This window comes from Cricetulus griseus, assembly GCF_003668045.3.
Source record: "Cricetulus griseus strain 17A/GY chromosome 1 unlocalized genomic scaffold, alternate assembly CriGri-PICRH-1.0 chr1_1, whole genome shotgun sequence".
NCBI classification, from domain to species: Eukaryota; Metazoa; Chordata; class Mammalia; order Rodentia; family Cricetidae; genus Cricetulus; species Cricetulus griseus.
In genome coordinates this window covers 156,875,711-156,899,478 of record NW_023276807.1, presented here as the reverse complement: position 1 = coordinate 156,899,478, position 23,768 = coordinate 156,875,711, and the positions used below count along the sequence as shown (strand labels likewise).

The window sequence follows — 23,768 nt, the reverse complement described above, 5'->3', positions numbered from 1 at the left end:
CATGGTGGCTCACAAACGCCTTGAATGAGATCTGGTGCCCTCTGCCTGTATGCAGGCAGAAGACTGTATACATGATAGATAGATAGATAGATAGATAGATAGATAGATAGAATCTTAAAAAAAAAAAAGACATCAATGAAAAAATGTATCTTAAAAGAATATGTGCTGGCATTGGTGGCACACACCTTTAGTCCCAGCACTCCAGAGGCAGAGGCAGGTGGATCTCTGGGAGTTTAAGGCCAGCCTGGTCTACAGACTGAGTTCCAGGACAGCCAGGGCTGTTACAGAGAAACCTTGTCTTAAGAACAAAAAGCAGGCTGGAGAGATGGCTCAGAGATTAAGAGCACTGACTGCTCTTCCAGAGGTCCATTCCCAGCAACCACATGGTAGTTCGGAACCCTCTATAATGAGACCTGGTGCCCCCTTCTGGCCAGCAGGCATACATGTAGGCAGAACACTATATACATAATAAATAAATAAATCTTAAAAAAAAAAGAACAAGGGCTGGAGAAATGGCTCAGAGGTTAAGAGCACCGACTGCTCTTCCAAAGGTCCTGAGTTCAATTCCCAGCAACCACATGGTGGCTCACAACCATGAGATTTGGTGCCCTCTTCTGATGTGCAGATATATATGGAAGCAGAATGATGTATACATAATAAATAAAATAAAATCTTTAAAAAAAAAGAACAAAAAGCAAAAATCACCACCCCAGAAAAGAATATGTGATAGAATGATAATTAAACAAATACTAATACAGTATCAAGTAGGAAAAACACTAAATTTAAAAATGGACAGACAATGGCGCACGCCTTTAATCCTAGCACTCGGAAGCCAGAGGCAGGAGGATCTCTGTGAGTTTGAGGACAGCCTGGTCTCCAGAGTGAATGTCAGGATAGGCTCCAAAGCTACATAGAGAAACCCTGTCTCGAAAAAAACAAAAAAAAAAAAAAAAGGGGGGGGGGCAGAAAAGCTGGGTGGTGGTGGTGCAGCACACAATTAGTCCCAGCACTTGGGAGGCAGAGGCAAGCAGATCTCTGTGAGTTTAAGACTCAGCCTGGTCTACAAGAGCTAGTTCCAGGACAGCCTCCAAAAACATTGAGAAAAACCTGTCCTGAAAAATAAATAAATAAATAAATAAATAAATAAATAAACAACAAACAGACAGACAAGGGTCTTGAAGAGATGGTTCAGATGTTAAGATCACTGGTTGTTCTTCCAGAGGACTCTAGTTCAATTTCCAAACCTATATGGTAGCACCCAACTGTCTGTAATTCCAGTCCCAGAGGATTTGATGCCCTCTTCTGACCTCCATGGGCACCAGGAATGCCCGTGGTGCACAGACATACATACAGGGCAAACACCCATATCCATAAAAAAAAAAAAAAAAAAAAAGCTTTCAAAAAACTAGATAGGATAATTCCATTTAGCAAAACATATGAATGTATATTTATGTGTATGTGTTCATATATGTTCTTTAAATCATCATATTTTTATTTTTATTTATAAAGTAAACCAAACATTAAACTAGCAAGCAGAATAGCCAGTTAATTTTATGTACATGTACATTCATATATATGTAAAATAGCATTATCTGTAGGTAGTCTAACTTCTCTATACTTCATTTTCTCAAAAAATTCTTTCAGGCCGGGAGGTGGTGACACATGCTTTTAGTCCCAGCACTCAGGAGGCAGAGGCAGGTGGATCTCTGTGAGTTCAAGACCAGCCTGGTCTACAAGAGCTAGTTCTAGGACAGGCTCCAAAGCCACAGAGAAACATTGTCTTGAAACCCCCGCCCCACCCCCCAAAAAATTCTTGCAGTAACTATGTACAATTTATATAATCAAGGAACACAAGATTTTATACTTGCTGACAAATTTCAAAATCTGTCAGTTTCCCACTCATGGAGGATGGTAGCAGCATCTAGAGAAACTAAGAATGTCACAAAGTCCCAAAGAGTCAGCACACATGAAAAAGGACAATGAAAACAAAGATGACAGCCCAGAAGGGTTACCAGAGGATGAGAATACTGAACAAAATGGGCTTTTGTACAAAACATTCACCACTCTGTTTTTCAGAAATTTTGAAACACACCTTACAAGAGATGACTGAGAAACCTGAGATACCTTCTTTAACATGACCAAGGACACCCCCCAAGAAGCTCACAATTCAGGCAGGGCTGGGTCTTCAACTCAGTGGTAGGACATCTGCGTAGCATGTGTAAGGCCCTGAGTTTAATCCTCAAGCAAACTGGTGCTGCGAGATAGCTCAGTGGGTAAGAGCATCTCCTATGTAAGCATGAGCACTTGAACTTGAGTCCCCAGCATCCACGTGAAACAGGCACATACAGCTACATGGCTGTGTGTGCCTGTGACCCCAGTAGTGGGAGGGGAGATGGGTGGATCCTAGGGCTAATTGTTTAAGTAATTTCAATGATAAGAATAAATACTTTCAATAGAATTCCTAAAAAAGGGGGCTGGAGAGATGGCTCAGAGGTTAAGAGCACTGACTGCTCTTCCAAAGGTCCTGAGTTCAAGTCCCAGCAACCACATGATGGCTCACAACCATTCTCTATGAGATCTGGTGCCTTCTTCTGGTGTGCAGATATACATGGAAGCAGAATGTTGTATGCATAATAAATAAAACAAAATAAAAAATAATCCCTAAAAAGGTGTAAGATTTGTACTTGGAAAAAATACAAAATGGTCGGATGGTAATGGTATACTTGGGAGGTAGAGGCAGACAGATCTCTGAGTTCAAGGCCAGCCTTGAACTTACAGAGCAAGCTCTAGGACAGCTAGGGGTACACAGGGAAACTCTGCCTTAAAAAAAAAAAAAACAAAAAAAACCCAACCAAACCAACCAACCAACAAACAAATAAATAAATAAATAAGAAATATGATTTTGTGATATGTAAAATAAGATTGTTTCTGAATTTAAAAAAAAAGAAATTTGGTTTTGGATTTCACACTACACTGAACTGGTAAAACACAATAAGTACATAAGTCACAAAGAGATCAGAGGCATAAAATACATTTTAAAGGTAGTAGTAGTTTAGGGTATATCTATCATCTCGTGTCTAATGTAGCTTACTGGTTTGACTTTTTTTTAAACCAAGATTAGAAGTTTTCCTTTGTAAAGAGAGTCTTATGTTTTGAACATTGCCAAGAAATTGTTTTAATTAAAATTATTTTTGTTTTTAAAATGGATAAAAAAGGAGGTAGTAGTTTTAGAAAATGTCTAAAGCTCTCTGATACAGCTCTCATACAGTGGAGCCTAATGAGCCACCTGTTACATGGAGGTAACTCATGTACTGACCTCTGACAACTGTCGTCTATGTGAGTCTGAGAGTGAGTAGTGAGTGAGTACAGATATAGGCTTTCTCTTTGCTCCTTTGGATAACAGGCTCCAGAGTGATGCCAGAACTGCCATCTATCATTAGTGTACTCAAGCAGGCTAAAGGAAACAACAGGGAGGGGTGACTGGCCCTCCAGCAAGTCAAGCTTGAGCTGACTGCAGTCTCCACTGGTACTTCTACTACAACTTAAGAGGCCTTGGGTCTAGTTAACTAAGCCAGCCCTCAATCCCCAAGCACAGAAACTCTGAAGCAATAAATTGTTTCTTTGGTTACTAAATTTTAAAGTACTTTTTCATATTTTGCAACACAGCAAAAAGCCAGGAAAATGATTTAAGTGATAGATATACTGAGTACTGGAAACATGATTACTGTTTTTCTTAGGCCATGAGGGATGAATTCAGCAGGGATCTTTTAGTTTTTGACTCAATGGAAGAGTACTATTGATTGGGATTTATTCGGAAGAAAAGAGAGCTAAAGTGGGCAAAGAGAGGCCAGGAGTAGGAGGCCCAGAGACAAAGCGAGCTCCTGGGATCTGCACCTGTCTCCTTCCCGCAGCAAACGGCCGTGTCAAGCTTTTGTCTGGGTATTGGGGATCTGAACTCAGACTCTTAGGCTTGTACAGCAAACACTTGTCTCCCCAGCTGATTCTGAATTTGAGGCCCTATGTGGATCTCAGTGGAGTTCTCAGTGTGACAAGCAGCTAAAACTTGACAGACATTTTATCAGAGGTAAGATATGCATTTACTGTCTTAAGGGGAAAAATCTGTTTAATCTGCAAAAAACAATTATTTTGTTTTCTTAGTTTTTTTTTTTGTTTTTTTGAGACAGGGTTTCTATGTGTAGCTTTGGAACTTGTTCTGGAACTCACTCTGTAGACCAGGCTGGTCTCGAACTCACAGAGATCCCCCTGCTTCTGCCTCCTGAGTGCTGGGATTAAAGGCGTGTGCCACCAACTCCAGGCTAGCTGTAACATATTTTTTGCAAATGAGTATCAGTACATCCATTTACCCAATACCAATCAAAATCTCAAAGCCATTATAATTAAATTACATCATTACTCCCCCCCCCACCTTTTTTTCCAAGACAGGATCACATGTAGCCCAGACTGGCCTAGAACTTACCAGGAAGCTAAAGATGGCTTTAAATCCTGACCCTCCTGCCTGTACCACTCATGTGCTTTGATTACATGAGTGCACTGCCACATCTGGTTATTCTATCCCACTTTCATGTCTTACCTAATGCTTAGCATGGTGGCTTGTACACAGTATCCAATAAATGTTTACTGAAATGTCAATTAAGAGTAAAAATGTAGTAGACTTACTGTTACTATCTTCTGAAATGATTATGGTAACTCTAGAACAAATTAAAAGTTAAAAAAACTAGAAGGAAAAATCAGTACATGAAACTTACCGATCTGTTTGTAAAACATGGATAAGATGTTCCATAGCTTGGATTCCTACTTCCAAGCGGTATTTCTACACAAAACAGGAAAGTGTCGTTACAAATTATTACTAATGCCCAAGTGGAAAAACAATAACAACAACAGTAGTTGGGGCTATAGAGATGGCTCAGTGGTTAAGGGCACTGGGTGCTCTTCCAGAGGACCTGGGTTTGAATCCCAGCACCCACACAGCAGCTCACAACTTTCTGCAACTCCACCACCCTCTTCTTGCCTCTGCTAGCACTACACAGACATACCTGCAAACAAAACACGTACATGGGAGGGAAAATTTAAAGAAGCAATCATTTAGTGTTACAAACCTTAGATAATGATTTAAGAGCACGCACAGCATTTCTTCGGTCATCCAGTAAAGTTGATGAAGCTACTCGGTCACAGAGCTTCTGAATCTATCAATGAAAAATAAAACAGCATTATAAGAAAAAAAGAAACCATCAAGTTTTGTACTCCCAAATTTATACCAGTTAAATCTGGAGAAAATCAGCAAAGGGACTTTGAGGAAGTGGTCTTCCCCCAATCTATTTATTTAGGTGATATTATTGAATTACAGATTCCCCCTATCCCCCAGAGACTTGGAAAGTGGGAAGGGGCAAGTAAGAAGGCATTTAAGTCAAAGCTACTGAGGAATTGAGAGAATTCTACAGGATGCTTGTCAGGATGATTTCAAAAGGGTCAAATCCAGCAGGTTAGGGTACAAGTTACTAACATGTCATTTCGCTATCTCCACAGTGCAGCTATGCACTGGGCTAAGAAAATTCAAAATGTGAATGTAAAGTCTTAAGCTTTAAAAGTTTTTTATTATTTTTATTTTTTGTGTGTGAGTATTTTGCCTGCATGTGTGTCTGTGCACCACTCACCCATCTGGTACCCATGGAGACCCGAAGCAGGCATCAGATCTCCTAGAACTGGAGTTACAGACAGCTGTAAGCTGTCTTGTGAGTGCTGGGAATCAAATTCTGGTCCTCTGGAAGACTAATCAAAGCCATTTCTGTAGTCCCCAATTTTAAAGTTCTAAGTGTCTCAAAATCTCTAAAGATAGAATATTTCTATTTTAAAATAATTTGCAGGAATTAACATTCAAACTGAACTTAAAATAAACATCAGAACACTAGATACAACAGAAAAACATTGGAAAAGTCAAATGCATTGTGGCATATTATTTGGTGGACTCAGTTGTAGTTATTCAAAAGAATTAACTGTACTAACATAAAAAAGAGCATCATACAATAAAAACAAGCCATAGAAGTAGAGAAAAATGAGCCCCCAGAGGCAAAAGTGTATATATAAAAATAATTATTTACTTTGTATGTATGCATGTGTGTAGGTGCACGTGATGTCCAGGGGTCCAGGGTGTGTGTGTGTGTGTGTGTGTGTGTGTGTGTGTGTGTGTGTGTGTGTGTGTGTGTGTGTGTGTGCTCTCACAAGTCAGAGGATACGATCTGTGGGAAACCACTCTCTTCCTCCATGCTATGGGTCTGAGGAATTGAACTTATGTTTTCAGGGATGATGGTAAGTGTTTTTTACCAATGGCACCATTGTGTCTGCCCACAAATGTATATTTTTTAAATTGTACCAAAAAGTGAGATCATCAATATGCCAAATATCACATCTAAAAACCCAAAACTCGAAAGAAATGTATCAATGTAGAGCTATAGAGCATCTAGAGAAAGCAGAGCAGACAATCTTTGCAGCCTTCAATTAATAAAGGAAGTTTCAGATGCATATTAAGAGCACTCGTGTTACTTCTGTTACTTAAGACTTAGCAGAGTGGTGGCAGTGGAGGCTGTGGTGGTGGCAGCATACTCACGCCTAATCCCAGGGCTGGGGAGGCAGAGGCAGAGGCAGGAGGATCACTGTGAGTTTGAGGCCAGACAGGTCTACAAAGTGAGTTCTAGGACAGCCAGGGATACTACACAGAGAAACTATCTTGAAAAAACAAAAACAAAACAAACAAGACACTGTTAAACAAAGAATACAAGGTACACTCTAGACAAGGTACAAAAACCCAAAAACAACTAATAAAGAACTAGTGTTAAAACTATTCTTTTTAGCTTAGTCCTTTATTAGAAGTTGACATAAGGCCAGGTGTGGTGGCTATGCTTTTAATTCCAGTACTTGGGAGGCAGACACAGGAAGATCTCTGTGAGTTTGAGGCCAGCAGTCTACATAAAGTTTTCTAGGCTGCCAGGACTATCTAATGTGAGCCTGTCTATAAAAACAGACAAAGAAAACTTGGTATTCACTCCTTAATGACAGTATTTTGACAATTCTATAAATGAGGGTGTTGGTATATCACTCAAATGTTCACACTTTCTGTATCTGAATGCTACTTAAACATAGTGTTACATTTAGAAAACACTCACTCCTTCCTTAACCTGTAATTACTATCATAATTTTAATGAGTCTTCAAAATGAAAATACAGTGTTCTCATGGTTAAGTAGCTGGCTCCCTTTTTTTCTACTATAAATTTAGAAAAACAACTTACTTATCTCTTGAAAACGTGAAGCTTGTGATTCTGTTTAAACAATATAAGCCAAAACACTATCCCTAGGTAGCAATGCATCCCCTCCCTCATGTGCTGTGCATCTTTCATCAGTTTTGTGGGTTTTTTAATTTTGTTTTGTTTTTGCAGAGGTAGTTAACTGTGAATATGATAAGAATTATGTATGGGCCTTTCCTGTCATTTCTCAGTCCAAGATATCCAGTATTAAGATTCCTGATGCGGAAAACCTCTCTTTTGAAGAACTTAGCTCTAGAGCCTGAGGACCACTTCTGTTTGGACTGTATGTAGCAAATATGAACTTCCGTAACGGCCCTTTGTGGTAGCACTAGGTAACCCAGCACTTAGGAGTTGAGGCGGCAGGATCAGGAGTTTGAGGTCATTATTTCAGGCTACAAAGTGAGTTCAGCAAGGCTAGCCTGAGCTACATGTAGGGGGTCTCTCGAGCCACCAAGTCGGATGCTGGAGGAGAAACAGCTTCAGGAACACAATGCTAGTATTTGGTGTTTGCTGTTTGTTTCTACTTGAGACCTGAGCAAGCTAACATTTGAACACACAACCTTTGCAACTCCTAGTTTGCTGCTGGAGATCTAATCACGTCCTCCTTGTATTCAGGATGACCGTGACTTCTTAGTGACCTTCCCAGAAGTAAGTGTCACAATGCCACTCTAGACAATTACAACCAAATGAAAGAAAACACATCACCCATACCCAAATCCTGTAAAGATTTGGCCATTTTCATCATTTTCATTCAAAGACAGGTCTACTTTTTTTTTTTTTTTTTTTTTTTTTTTTTTTTTTTTTTTTGGTGTTTTGAGACAGGGTTTCTCTGTGCAGCTTTGGAGCCTATCCTGGCACTTGCTCTGTAGACCAGGCTGGTACAATTTTCATTTGTGTAGTATTAAATATGCTTAATTTCTACTTAGAGCTTGTAACTCAAAGACTTGTCGTTCCAAGTGTTTCTCAGTGCTGTGTAATTGCGCTCAGCTGCTCAGCTTTTAGTTGTGGTTAAGTCTCTGTGTGTGGGGCTGACTATCCACACAGAATACTTTGAGACTCCCTCAAAACATGGTATCAAGTGTGACCACATTCTGACCAACAAATTATAACTTCAAGGTCAAGTTCTTAAAATGAAACTTTGTGTTCTTCGATCCTCTTTCAACTTGTCTCAGCCTAGAATTTGAACTTGATGGTAATAAAGAATCTTCACCAGTTCATGTTAGTATAGTACTGGAGGTGATGGCAAGTACCATTCAGGGATCTAAGGAGCAAAGTTCCCTTCTTTCTCCTTCAAGCCTGTCTACTAGCTCTGCTCACAGAGCAGACACATTCTATGGGTGCCACAAACCTAAGCTCTGGTAAAGTGCATGCTCAGAGCATAGACTCAATCCTTAGTGCAAGTGCACGAGTGCACACGTACACACAAACAGCCCTGGTCTAGAAATAAAGGGAAGAAGAAAAAGGGAAAAAAGGAGAGATTATTCCTGGTAATGGGAAATGACAGAAGACGTCAGCTGTAGATTATATATTGATTTTAACTATGACAAGATTTATTGTTGTTTCAATAGCCAAAGAGGAACAAAAATGAAGAAATCTATTAGATCCTGCTTTTACTCGAATATCAAAGAATAGTAAATATTAATTTTAAATTTTAATTAAATAAAATATTAATTTAATTTATTTAAATTAATTTATTTAAATTAAATTAAATTAAATAATATTAATATTAAATAATATCGAATATTAAAGAATTCTTCTCGTATTCATTTGCTTAACTGTCCCCGTTATGTCAGTTATGTTCTAGTTAGTCACCACAGACACAGAATTTGTGTGCATCCTCATATACAACTCTAAAGGAAAACAGAGTAGTTTCCTATGAGCCACTGGACATATTTTTGCCATAGCAACCAACACAAAACCTTGTTTTTAACCAGGTGTGGTACACTTCTCTAATCTCAGTACTCAGGAGGCAGGAGGTGAATCTCTGAGTTCAAGGCCAGCCAGGGCTATAGAGTAAGACCTTCTTTAAAAGAAAAATCAAAACAAAATTTCTCAAACCAAAAATAACCCCTTTGTTTTATGTTTACTTCTCTTTAAAGATATTTTATCTAAAACATATCTTTATGGGGCTGGAGAGATGGCTCAGAGGTTAAGAGCACTGACTGTTCTTCCAAAGGTCCTGAGTTTAATTCTCAGTAACCACATGGTGGCTCACAACCATCTGGTGCCCTCTTCTGGCCTGCAGACATACATGCAGGCAGAATACTGTGTACATGATAAATTGATCTTTTACAAAGTTTAAAAAACAAATTAAACATATCTTTATTCAAGAATATTGAACTCAAGGTCAACAGCACGTTATTCTCAATGGAATTTTTTTTTCTTTTGGTTTTTCGAGACAGGGTTTCTCTGTGTAGCTTTGGAGCCTATCCTGGCACTTGCTCTGGAGACAAGGCTGGCCTCGAACTCAGAGATCCGCCTGCCTCTGCCTCCCGAATGCGGGGATTAAAGGTGTTTACCACCAACGCCTGGCTCAATGGAATTATTTAACCTAGGTTTCTAACCTCCCTGTGTCTAGGAAAATCACTCAACACAACACTCGGGGCTGTTTGTTACAGCATAATCATCAACAGCAAATACAAACATACAAAAATGTAATACTACACAGAGCACTGAAAGGATTTTGTTTACATTGAGAAAAAGAAACCAGGGTTGTGTGGTTTTACTTGACCTTAGCTGGATGTAGAATCTGGGACTCTGCACTGTCCTCAAATGAGCAGGAAAGCACTGCAATTATTGATTTTGGGCTGCAAATATGTTTTTGGTGAATTTGCAAGTAAGGGAACTGATATGGTTGCAATGTACAACTTTAGTACAGTTCTAAGTCCACTTCATTATCTATGAAGTAGAAGTATCTAAACAAGGTACATTTTTTTCAAGACAGGGTACCTCTGTATTGCTTTGGAGGTTGTCCTGGAACTCACTCTATAGACCAGGCTGACCTCGAACTCACTGAGAACCACCTGCCTCTGCCTCCTAGGTGCTGGGATTAAAGGATTGTGCTACCAATGCCTAGCACAAGATGCACTCTTAATATTACTTAGTATTACTGGTTGGAGGTGGCGCACGCCTTTCATCCCAGCACTTGGAAGGCAGGGGCAGGTGGATCTTTGTGAGTTTGAGGCCAACTTGGTCTACAAAGTGAGATCCAGGACAGCCAGGACTTACACAGAGAAACCCTGTCTCAAAAAACAAAAACAAAACAAAAAAAGATTATTTAGGGGCTGGAGAGAATGCTCAGAGGTTAAGAGCACTGACTGCTCTTCCAGAGGTCTTGAGTTCAATTCCCAGCAACCACTTGATGGCTCACAACCATCCGTTATGAGATCTGGTGCCCTCTTCTGGTGTGCAGATATACATGGAAGCAGAATGTTGTATACATAATAAATAAAATCTTTTAAAAAGAAAAAAGAAAGTCCTCATTTCTACCTTTTCTTGAAAAACACTATCCAGGTGGTAGTTACCATTTTATTTTATGCAATGTAAGAAACATTTTTCTTTAGAGGTGTGTGTGTGTGTGTGTGTGTGTGTGTCTGTCTGTCTGTCTGTCTGTCTGTCTGTATGCCTGTGCCATGACATGCATGTGGAAACCAGGGACAACTAGTATTTAATTCTCAGATCGTCAGGTTTACTGGCAAACATCTTTAGCTGATTATGTATGTATCTCACTGGCCCAGAAACAATCCATTGAAGACTCACTATTTTTTTCTTTTTAAAAAAGATTCACTTATTTTTATTCTATGTGCTTGAGTGTTTTGCCTGCATGTATCATGTGTATATGCTTGGTGCCCTCAGAGGCCAGAATCCTCTGTTGGATTCCTGGAAAGGGGAAAGTTACAGAGAGTTGTGGGCTGCCATGTGGGTGCTGGGAGCTGACCCCAGGTCCATGTAAGAGAAGCAAGTACTTTCAGCCACTGACTTCTCTCTCTCTAGTCACACAATTAATTTATTGTTACTGCATGTGCAAGTGTGTAGGTCAGAGCACAGGTTGCAAAAGTCAGCCCTTTCCTTCTGCTTTGTCATTGGGATAACAATACTAACCATCATTCTAAGCTATATCCTGATGTCAGAGATTTATAAATGCCAACCTGTATTTTAGTATTGGTAAAATATGGTGTGCTGGATAATTTCAGGCCAACTAAACAACCTAAAGTCATCTGAGAAGAAGGGAACCTTAATTAAGAAAATGCCTCTTTAACATCCCACTGTAGGCAAGCCTGTAGGGCATTTTTCATGATTGATGAGGGAGGGTCCTGCCCACTGTGTTGGTGCTACCCCTGGGCTGGTGGGCCTTGGTTCAAGCCCTGGGGAGTAAGCCTGTAAGAAGCACCCCTCCGTGGCCTCTGGATCAGCTCCTGCCTCCAGTTCCTACTCTGCTTGAGTTCCTGTCCTGACTTCCTTTAGTGACTAGATGCAGAAAACAGCCAATTAACTCAGCTTGCTTTGGTCATGGGGTTTCATCGAAGCAATAGAAACTGAGACATATGGCAAATGCAACATCTACCACATGCTCGATGGGTCCTAGTGTGCCTTCTTCTCTTAAAACTTGTTTAATCTTCATAAAGTCCCAATGAGATTGTCAACATTCCACATCTACCTTTTAGAGACAAAGGCATGGCACAGCAGCTAGGAAACAGAACACGGAGTGGTGGGACAGGAGGTAAGCAAAGCTTGCAGACCACCTAAAACTGGCTCCCTGGCCTACATTCAGGACACTTCTGACTACTGCTGAATGCCAATGCCTGGAGAGCTTGCCAGGGCCCCTGGGCTTTCACCTGCCTTGCCTGCCCCACCGATGCTCTCACCATGGAATGAAGGTTTGTAGCCCTCACACTAAACAACAAAATAAATATCACACAAGGATAAGACCACCAAAAACAGGTTTAAATAAAAAAAAACAGATAAAAAGATTTATACTTAATTAGTAACAGGTTCATCTCTGGAACGAGAACTACAAATGCAGAGGATAGCCAAAAAGGACTGACTGGGATTGTTTGTATATGCACACACACAACCAAGGTATGGTAGCACACACTTGTAATTACAGCCACTCAGGGTGCTGCAGCAGGAAGATTGTGAGTTAAGAGCATCTAGGCTACAGAGTGAAGCCCTCCACCTCTAAAACATTTAAATCTTCATGGAATTCATATGGTGATTATCAGAATACCTTTTTTGTTAATAATTGCCACTTGAGATTCACAGCTCCATTTAGCAAGTAAAACTGAAATAAATAACCCCATTAACAGGCAAATGAGATATGCTCAGAACTGTAACTGAATGACCTGCTTATTAAAACTAAAAGGGGGAAGCTGATAATGTCACCTATTAATGCACAAAGAAGATTCCCCCGGCAAAAAGCAATGGGAATAGTTGTGAAATGGAAAGAAAATGAAGGACATGAAAATGAAAGGTTGGTCTGGAAAGATGGCTCAGTGAGGAAAGGGGCTTGCCTTACAAACTGACAGAAAATGCCCTCCATAGCTGTGCCACGGCTTGCATGCCCCCCCCCACACAATTAAATAAAGTTAAAAAACAAACAAACAAACAAAAACAGAAAATGAAGAGTTATCAAACGCAAAGAGGGGACAGGGTGTCACATAAAAGTAGGATGAAGGCTAACTTATATTTGCAAGACAGTGACATCACAGACTGAGAAATGGCTCAGTTTGGAGCACTTTGTTGCTCTCGAAGAGGTCCCAGAACCCACATGGTGATTTACAACAATCTGTAACTCCAGTTTCAGGAGACCTGTCTTCTCGGGCACCAGGCACACATGTTGTGCACAAACATACATCCTGGTAAAACATTCTCATACACATAAAAGCAAAATAAATAAATATTTAAAAATATTTTTTTAAGGGCTGGAGAGATGACTCAGAGGTTAGGAGTACTTTCTGCTCTTTAAGAGTTCCTGAGTTCAATTCCCAGCAACCACGGGCTCACAACCATTCATAATGAGATCTGGTGCCCTCTTCTTTCCTGCAGGCACACATGCAGGCCAAACACTATATACATAATAAATAAATCTAATATATAAATATATATATGCATATATATGTATTTAAAACCCTCTATGTTCAATAACTTAACAAGGATTTGTTCAGCATCTACTACCAACTTACTTTAGTGTTCTAACCTTGCTTACTGTGAGTTTAAAACACAGTTGTGTGTGTGTGGTGTGTGTGTGGGGGGGGGCTAGAGAGATGGCTCAGTGTTAAGAGCACTAACTGCTCTTCCAAAGGTCCTGAGTTCAATTCCCAGCAATCACATGGTGGCTCAAAACCATCTGTGGTGAAATCTGGTGCCCTCTTCTGTTTTTGCTTATAGTCAATTAACAGTTGACTATAATCTAATAAATAATGGGGTTATTTATTTCAGTTTTACTTGCTAAATGGAGCTGTGAATCTCAAGTGGCAATTATTAACAAAAAAGGTATTCTGATAATCACCATATGAATTCCATGAAGATTTAAATGTTTTAGAGGTGGAGGGCTTCACTCTGTAGCCTAGATGCTCTTAACTCACAATCTGGTGCCCAGACATACATGCAGGCAGAACATTGTGTACATAATAAATAAATCTTTTAAAAAACCCAAAAAACACAGTTATACCTTTCTTAAAAAGAATTCCCAAGGATGACTCTTTTTGGTAGGCCTAAAATAATTCATGTGAACCCACAGTTAACTCACTCATAATGGATTAATAAAATAAAAATGTTACTGTTAATTGACTATAAGCAAAAACAGAGATTTGTGCAGCCCACCGCCCCCCCCCCCCAAGACAGGGTTTCTCTGGGTAGCTTTGGAGCCTATTCTGGCACTTGCTCTGTAGACCCGGATGGCCTCGAACTCACAGAGATCCACCTGCCTCTGCCTCCCGAGTGCTGGGGTTAAAGTTGTGTGCCACCAACACCCGGTTGAATGAATTATTTCTAAAAGGAAAACCTTTCAACAAAATTATCATGAGATTTGTCTACCAAACAGTTTGCCATAAATACTGGCATCTTAAAATCTAACAATTCAGGGGCTGGAGAGATGGCTCAGTGGTTAAGAGCACTGGATACTCTTCCAGAAGATCCAGGTTTGATTCCTAGCACCAACATGGAAGTTCCTAACTGTAACTTCAGTTCCAGGGGATCCAATGCTTCTATGGTTTCCTTGGGCATCAGGCACACACACGGTGCAGGCAAAACATCCACACACATAAAAATAAATAATTTAAAACAACAACAAAATACCCTAACACTATAGGACTAGCAAGATGGTTCATGGACAAAGGTTCTTGCTGCCAAGTCTGATGACCTGAATGTCACCCCTGGAACACACATAGGGTAAGGGCAGAACCACTGTCCTCTAACTGACAAACTAGAGTCATGATGTGTGTGACCATACTCAGATATACAGGTGGCACACACACAAACATGTTTAAAAAATGTTCAAAAAATCTAACACTGTAAAAGTTTTCAAATTAAAGGTGATTAGCACTTTATACAGGGACTGTTTACAGTACTTCTTGGGTATAAAAACAAGCTTTTCTTTCCCATGATATTCGGAACAGCTAAACAAAGAGTCAGCATAACATTTTTATATAGAGAATTTCTAAGCTGGGCGTGGCAAGGACTGGGGCTGAAGCACTAGGACTCTAAGTTCAAGGCTAGCTTAGGTTACAAAGCAGACCCTGGCTCAAAAACAAGCAAACAAACAGAAAGCCCTAAAAATGAATTGGTGTCTTCTTTGCTAGGAGATAATTCAGGTCAGGAAGACTGTAATTATTCCCAGGAAATACGGTTTCAGGACTTTTTTTTTTTTTTGGTTTTTTTTCGAGACAAGGTTTCTCTGTGTAGCTTAGGAGCCTATCCTGGCACTCGCTCTGGAGACCAAGCTGGCCTCGAACTCACAGAAATCCACCTGCCTCTGACTCCCGAGTGCTGGGATTAAAGGCGTGCGCCACCAATGCCCGGCAGGACTTATTCTTTTAGGTACAGAGCCACTGATCTCCGAGAACTCTAGAAAAACAGAAACTAGGTAAGCATATTATATATACTTAGATCCCAGTAAAACAATTTTCCCTATGTACATTTCCCAAAATACTAGACGAAGGTCCCGGAAGCCACAAGCAGATACATGTGTACACACAGGGTCTAGACAGAAAATGGTAGAAACAGCACCATTTATATCTCCACATAGGAGGGTTTTCCTGTTTTCTTTTGTGACCATAAGACAACACACTTCTTTGGTAACAAACTGTTTTCTACGACATCATAAGGACTAATGTTCCTTGGAACACACCTTGGTAATATTAGGGCATATAAATTTTAAGTGATTCTTTTAAGGGAACTAAATAATTAATATAAGTAACCTTCAAAACCGGAAGGGATGTTTAATACAAACAAATCAAAAAGACACTTTGCTTGGACATAAAAGTCATCAGAGGCAAATAACTTCCTGTTTTCTCTGATATTCCTACTGCAAGTAAAGTCAATAGAGAAAACATTACAATTAAGACACCGACCTAGGGGCTGGAGAGATGGCTTAGAGGTTAAGAGCACTGACTGCTCTTCCAGAGGTCCTGAGTTCAATTCTCCGCAACCACATTGTGGCTCACAACCATCCATCCATCTGTTATGAGATCTGATGCCCTCTTCTGGTGTGCAGATATACATGGAAGCAGAATGTTGTATACATAATAAAATAAAAACTTAAAAAAAAAAAAAGACACCAACCTAGTTACAAACGTAAACTGTGTATCGGCAACTCCAAGAGGAGTTTCAGAGCACACACACTAACACTACAATGTGCTCAGTCACACACTCAGAAAATGTGCTTCATCAACCCAAACTGTAAACTCAAAACTGTTTTAGTGTGTATGGGGGGCGTGTACATGTGTGTGTGTGTGTGGGGGGTTGATGTAAGAGTGTGCTCTCACACCATGGTGTTCGTGCAGAGAGGTCAGAGGACAACTTTGTCAGGCTGGTTCTCTTCTTCCACCTTTTTGTGGGTTCTGGGGATGGAAGGTTGTCGTCAGGCTTGCATGGCAGGTGATTTACCTGCTGAGCCACTGGTCTGCCCAAAACTCTACATTTAAAATCTCATTTCTCACTTAAGGACTTAATTAAAAGAATGTACACCAGTGTCTAGCTGCTAGCCTTTCTGCTTGCTGAGCCAGTTCATCATCAAATCCAAAGAGACACGTGCAGCAGAACAGTCACGCTTAGCTTCCTTCTGTCAGCCACTTTCATGATGAGATATAACTTGAAAACAAGCATTCCTACGATTTATCATCAAATATATTCATATTTCTTATGAGGTTTCAAGAAACTGCCTTTTAAAATGAGTACCAGTTGAACAGGAGAAGTAAAATTAATAACACGTGAGCATTCACAAGAATGTGTGGGCACAGGGGAGGAGGGGAGGGAGACCTGGGATTGACATGTAAAATAATTTTCTTTCTAAGTAAAATAAAAAAATAATAAAAGAAATAATTTAAAAATCAAAAAAACAAAAACAAAAACAAAAACAAAAAACCAAAAGAATGTCTGGGCAAAGCCAAGGTGAAAGAGGTTCAGTCATCAGACATCAATGTCTTTCTCTACCTTAAGGGAAAAAAGAAGAAACCATATTAAAAAGTTACTAGACTTTAAAATACAAAGTGTCATGTGGGTAGAATTCAAGATTAAAAATGCCCTCATGTCACAAACATGCTGACGATCCTGTGACACCAACACAGAACATCTAACACAAGTCCAGTCACTCTCAGCTGAGGCTAGGCACGGTGCAGCACCATCAGCAATACAGTTCTTCCACATTCAGAAGATATTAAGCATGGGCTGAGCTGTATCTTACCCCCAGGGTCAATTTCTAGCACCCAAACAACCCCCCACTCCCCTACACCCACAAGAAAGGAAGAAAAAAGTAAAGGCAGGAAAACAGCTAACTAGCAGAACATTGGAAAAGTCTCCAAGTAAAATGTCTGACACAAGAGACTTCAATTGTTCAACAACTGTGGTCCCTAAAGGAATAAAATGGCATTTATTTCTTTAAACCTACTATTTGTAAGTTGCTCTGACGGTAATATCTGTGGTTTATTTGAAATATAACTCTAACTAATTTAAAAAATGTTTATGGGGGATTGGGAATTAGTTGAGTGAAAAGTCTGAAAAACAATTTTATGGTGCATATATTACTAGGGGGAAAAAACCTTGAGATACAACTGACCCTTGAACCAAAAAGAGACTTTAAAGGATAATAATATATGTGATAAGAAAGCAGAGGAGCTGGGGTACATATAAACGGTAGGAAGAACAAGACTTGTTCACCTAGTTACAAAGCAATTGCTGTTCTATGTTGAAGGACATCATTTGCAGTTTCTTGGGCAAAGAAATTAGGGGTGCATACTAGAGAAAAAAAATAATGACAGGTCTGAAGAACAAGCTATGAAAAAGCAGGATGGAGAACCCTTTGGAGAAGATACAATTCAATTTTGCAGAGATGGAAGAACTTACATTAATAGTAGAGGGTGATATATAAGTTAAAAGGTTCAAAGCCCTTGTACGTCAAACATCTAGGCCAAATCAAATATCACAATTAAAGCATCTAATACTACACCATGCACTCACTGATGCTCTATAAATCCTTCTAAATTAATCACCCATGGGTCCTTGCCATACTTCCTCATAGAATCAGAACTAGTTTTTGATCACACTGTAACTCAGTAAACTCACTCTTAGAAAAACAAAGCACTTTTTTAGTTTCAAGCGCACATGAAGTTGAGCAGTAACAAGGACTGTCACTTTCTTTTCAGTTTGTATATTCATCATGGTGACACTGGAGCATCATTTTGAAATGGTGAAAAAACTATGTTGTTGATCTATGCACAGTGAATCCAAGTGTTCCAGTCCCAGCTCTACAATGGTGACTGTAAAACGTGGAAGCTTGACCTACCTAGATGATCCAGAAGGAGCCTTCCAGCTTTAAATTCCTATACTCTCAATCACCTTTTCCAGGAGGTCACTGTGACAAGGCCAAGGGGTATTCCCACCTAACCTACGGAAGTCAAGACTACCCTTTACTGAGCATGGACTGGGGTCCATACTTTGTAGTTCTCACTCAAAAACTCATTACATCCCTAGCCAGCACTTCATTTTACTTAGAAAGCGTCAGCATTCCCTCATCTGTCCAAGTCAATTAAGAAGGGGAAGCCTGAATTCAAATCAGGGTCTAACTTCAAAGCAGGCTCTTAATTTGTGTGTTTGAGGCATACAAATACCAGTCAAAATATTGAAAATCTAGAGAGATGGGCTTTGACTATGGTAATTTAAAAAGTCCCTGGTTTTCCAGTAACAGTAGTCTTGTTGCCATGTGGGAAGGGACAAGTGAAGTCAAATATTGGGGAAGGATGGAAAAGGAAAGAGGAGATTTTATTTTCAAACGTAGCAAACAGACCTTACAGTTTTCTAACCTGGTGGCGAGCCTGGCTTGCTGGCAGAATGCTTGCCTTATATGTGATAAGGCCCTGGATTCAATCCTCAGAACTCCATCTCCCCCAGAGAATTTACTAACTATTACTTTATGTAAATCTCCAAAATTTGTCAGGTAAGGACTAAATAAAGGGATCAGCAACAAAGTCTAGAGCAACAAAGTCTAGGCTTAGCAGAAGGCTTAGTTTTCACTTTAGCTAAGACTGGCCAGGTTACTTTAATTCACTCTTGGTTAGTAAAAGACCCTATCTTTCAGGGTACTTTGTAATCCTCCTGGGTCCCCCAAACAAAGGTATGACAGCTTTCCAAAGTTTATATTTAGAATGTCACACGCGGTCATTTTCTGTGTATCTAAACTTATTCTCAAATCAGTTTTTTTTTTTTTTTAAATGCCACTCACAGTAGTTTCCAATTAACTCTATGCAAACTTCAGTAAGTGTATCCCAAACATAAAATCAAACACTAGTTTTCCGTGCCTTAATAATTCTTTTTTTTTTTTTTTAGAATGTTACAAATTGTGTCACCAGGAGAGCAGAAAAGTCCCTAGAGTGGTTAGAACGCCGATCACCACAGCGTGCAAGACAAGGATTGCCACATCTGGGTTAGCCTCCACAGTGGGGTCTGAACCACCAACCCCAGGGCAATAGCCCGTCCTTCTAGCTGATGGGGCAGGAGCAGGTGGCTTTGTGCCCCCAAGAAGATCGTTTTATTCTTAGCCACACGCCCTCGCCAACAGCTGGGTTCTAACCTCCTTCCAGCCCTCCAGAGCCGGTTAAAGGGAAGGAGGGAGGGGCCGCGGCGGTCCGTCGGCGAGCCGAGTCCCCGAAGCCCTCCTGTCACGGCGGCCCCGGGCTGCACCGCCGCGTGGGGAGCTCGCGCGTCCGAGCAGGGAAAGGAAGGCGACGGGAGCGGAGTGGACGCCCGGTTCTCGCCCAGTCCGGCCCCAGCCCGGCCCCGGCGCTGCGCTCACCGTCTCGGCTTCTGTGTGCTGGGGTCCGGCACTCTGGCCCCCCATCACCCCGCGGAGGAAATTCATCTCGTCGCTCGGCCGCCGGCTTCACCAGCCCCTCGGCCACAGAAAACACGGCCACCCCCGCCCCCGAAGGGCCTAGCGCCCCCGAACCGGCGTTCCGCACTCGCCGGCCTCCGCCACCGCCGCCGCCTCCTACTCAGCAGCCGCTCGGGCCCCCCGAGCCCGGAAACAGCCGCCGCCACCAGCCGCGGTGCGCATGCGCGGGGACGTGGCGTTACGTGGCGGCTCGAAGGGCGAAGGCAAAAGGGGAGAGGAGGGAGGCCGGCTCCGCAGGCCACGCCCACCAGAGGGCCTTTCCCCCACCCCCACGGACACGCCCCCTCCTCCGCCCTGCGCGGCTTGCTGCTGCTGGCCGCGGTCACCCACGTGGTCGCAGCCCAGCCCAGTCGGCTCGGGAGGATCTGATAGACTGCGCGCTCTTAGGCAGCTAGGTGTTTTGTCGCCGAGCGGGACGGACTGCGAGCTGTCAAATCTGAGGGCTTGTTTTGTCGAGTCGAAAGTGAAATTTTCCTTTGGTCAACGTGACAGGTAAGGGGGGTTCTGGGCCCCTGGGAGGATTCGTTTGCTTCTTTTGGTTAAGCGGTACGAGCGATGTGGCCTTTTGATCCTCGTAAATTGCATTTCTTCACAGGGCTTTGTTTGGTGGTAACGGGGTGCTGGAGACCCCTCGTTCCACTGCCACTGGAGGGCGCGTTTCTGAATTCTTGCTCCTCAGCCCTACTAAGAGGTCTAAATACCAGGTACTCCGCTCATTTTCAAGTGTGAGAAGGAACCGCCACTGAGCCCTGCGTTTACCTCAGTCTAGTAAGAAATTAGAAATAAATTGTTCCAGAGTGTCAGTTTGGTAGCCAGTAGCATAATCCCCCCCCCATTAACTCTCGATTTCTGCATTTTCAGTGTTTTTAACATGCCAAAATGTCATTTTCCCAGATCGGTATACTTGTTCTTTCCAAATGAGGCTTCCAGGTACACATGCTTCTGGAATAGTCTTGTAAATAGTCTTGATACCGGAAGCCTAGTGAGCGAATTGACTCATGCATCTCTTGGTTTCAATTCCCCGTAGGTCTCAGATGTGCCGTTTAAGATTGAACTCGTCTTTCCCAGCCTCCCTCCAAAAAAAAAAAAAAAAAAAAAAAAATTAGTATGATTCCACTGCATGCTCTAGCATGCTCAATAGTACCTCTACCCAAATAATTCCCTAAGCCAGAAGGAGGAAACTGTGAAGACTTTGGCTTTCCAACTTTACATGTTTAATGTGAGTGTATAATTTGTATGTGTAGAATATTTCTCAAATCCTTCCTCTCCTTGGATACTCTGCTTGTTGCTATTTCTTATATTCTCACTTCGCACTGAGATTACAGCAGTAGCTTCCTAACTAGTTCGTCTACATTCAGCCCTGGCTTCCCTCAGTCCACCCTTGGGTGAGCCCAAGAAAAATTATGTCAGTTGTCTTATTAAAATCCTCCAGTGCTTCCCAAGTCTCTGTAATGAAATCCAAACTCTTTAGTTTGAGAAACATACCTGTTAGGATTACAGCTCCTGTGTCCCTTACTTACTCAGCGATTTTCTTTTGCCTCAGTGTGCCCTTTCCTTCCTTGTGAGGCAGAGTCGTGCTTGTTCCTTAAGCCTCAACTCCAGCATCTCAGGAGAGTTCCTTAAAGTCAAGATGCACATCTGTGTGCGGTCACTTTGCAGGACCTACTAACGGGACTGTTTGTATACCGGTTGCTTACTGTTCTTTACAGATCATATATAGAGAGTGTTTTGATGGATATGTGCAGAAATTGTTGAATGAATCCGTGTGACTAGTATGCCAAAGGAGAAGGTCTATTCTGCCTGTGAATTACAGAACACACACCATAAAGGCCATGGTAAGGGTTCATTTTAGTCCAAGGTCTTAAGCCTGGACACAGGGCATGGTGGGGTACTGCTGCCAGAAGTACTGTGTGCTGAGTATTGTCCTCTGTTTGACATTTTGCTTTAGACATTTTCCATGGAGGCATTTTGTTGCAGCCTAAAAAAAGTAACCATTAAATTCTCAGCAGTCACCAAGTAAAGCCTGTGAAGAACCTTTCCTAACAGTCTCCCCTTTCCCTGAGCCTGACCTTGCCTCTTCAGGCCCAAGCTTCACTTTGTCCTACCCTAAGGGATGAGCTCTGATATGATTGGGAGAGGCATCTCTTTCTGTTATTTGGTAATGGAATACAGGACCTTGACATTTTAACAAAATTGTTGTAAGGGACAAACCTTGTTAAAATATCTTATTTTAAACTGTGGTGGACAGAGTTGTTACGACTTAGAATGTTTCCTATCATTTGACTGTTTCCTAACAGTATGCCTTGGGCATGGGGCACTGTGTGTGAGAAGGACTGAAGGATGGACATTTGGGTGCAGAAGTGAAGCAGGTAAACCTTACCTCATTCCCCAGCCTCGAAATCTCACTTCTGTTCTGCTCACTACTTGGGGTGGAAAGAGGAGGCCTAGAAGGTGTGAGCAAGCTCTTATTTATGCCCAAGATGGGAGCTGAGGGAGCCCAAGTAGGGAGCAGTCCCTAAGTGGACTCCTTATTTAAGAAGAGGGTTACATATTAATGCAGCGACACTGGAACTTTTAGAAGAGTTAAGGACAGTGTCTTATTCCTTATTCTAGTCATGGCAGAATTCTCCAATGGTACCTGCATAAGAACCACTTGTTAACTGATAAAGCAAGAGAAAACACAAGGAAGCTGTGACTGTCTGACTTACACTCATGTGTTTCTGACTCTGGGATTCAGGCGTGTCTCAGGGAAATTTCCACAATCTAAAACTTTGAGTGGATGAGATGAATCTTCCATTTCCTAAACCAAACTTCTTGACCAAGACCATCTACTAAAATTCATTATTTTGTAATCCGTTTTTTGTAAAAACCAATTCCTTCAGTGGTCGAACTTGCCTATCCTTTGTTTACTTTCTGGGAAGGGAGCAGGGGTGGGGGAACTCAGCAAAAACAATGAAACATCATTTCATAAGACTGTTTTATAGATTGGAGGGGCGGTTGGGGGAGGGTTGTCCATGCCTTAAAGTGATGGTCCTCAACCTTCCTAATACAGTTCCTCATGTGGTGGTGATCCCCAACCATAACATTACTTTTGTTGCTACTTCATAACTGTAATTTTGCTACTTATATGAGTTGTCTATCTGATATACAGGATATCTGATACGAAACCCCAATGAAAGGGCCATTTGACCCCCAAAGGGGTCACAACAACAGGTTGAGAACCATTGCCTCAGAGGAATGAATAGAAGTGATCCTCTGTGGTTGAAACACATCCCATTCAGGTTTTTAAAACCTTTTGGGACACTGGAAAAGCAGTATCCCAAAACATTGTTACTATGACTTCATTACTATCCAGTTAACCAAGCCACATACAACAAAATTGATAATGAGGCAACAGTCAAAATTCACGAGTAATTGATAACAACGTCAAGTACTTGTACCCTTTATTTGCTAGGCTCCATTCAAAGGGATTTGCATAAAAGAATCCTGGGCTGGAAATGTAGCTTGATGTTTGAAGCATGCTTAGGTTTGGAAGCCCAGCTCAGGAAGTGTAGCTCAAGCTGGTACAGTGCTTGCCAAGCATGCTGGAAGTCCTGGATTTCATCCCCATGACCGAATCACCTTGAGGAGGTGAAGATGGAACTGGGGGTTGGAGGATCACAAGTTCAAGGTACACAGCAAGTTAAGTGGGACCCCGACAGAAAACAATATGCCACAAAAACAAACAAATCTTCCCACACATACAGAAAGCTTGCTTAGCATTGGTGTGGCCCTGGATTCATCACTCAGTACCACAATAATAATGATGATTTTTTTTTTTTTAGTTCACTTTTTCTTTGTCTGAATGT

The 23,768-nt window shown here is 41.4% G+C and overlaps 2 protein-coding genes across 5 annotated transcripts in view; one reads left to right on the top strand and one right to left on the bottom strand.

Moving 5' to 3' along the window:
• The window catches only part of Uso1 (USO1 vesicle transport factor), a 66,886-nt gene extending 46,887 nt beyond the window's left edge, over window positions 1–19,999 (bottom strand). Inside the window, exons 1-3 of one of the 3 annotated variants that reach the window (XM_027388405.2) lie at window positions 19,822–19,999; window positions 5,118–5,204; window positions 4,767–4,831 (exon numbers count right to left, since the gene is read on the bottom strand). In XM_027388405.2, the coding sequence (XP_027244206.1) occupies window positions 4,767–4,831; window positions 5,118–5,204; window positions 19,822–19,887 (218 nt within the window). In that variant the 5' untranslated portion in view covers window positions 19,888–19,999. The remainder of the gene's footprint in view (window positions 1–4,766; window positions 4,832–5,117; window positions 5,205–19,821) is intronic. The other 2 variants (XM_027388404.2, XM_027388406.2) reach the window with 2 other exon arrangements.
• A 256-nt stretch (window positions 20,000–20,255) lies between these two features.
• G3bp2 (G3BP stress granule assembly factor 2) overlaps window positions 20,256–23,768 on the top strand; it is a 78,371-nt gene continuing 74,858 nt past the window's right edge. The window contains exons 1-2 of one of the 2 annotated variants that reach the window (XM_027388408.2): window positions 20,256–20,412; window positions 20,516–20,624. The gene's annotated coding sequence lies outside the window, so the exon portion shown is untranslated. The remainder of the gene's footprint in view (window positions 20,413–20,515; window positions 20,625–23,768) is intronic. The other variant, XM_027388409.2, reaches the window with a different exon arrangement.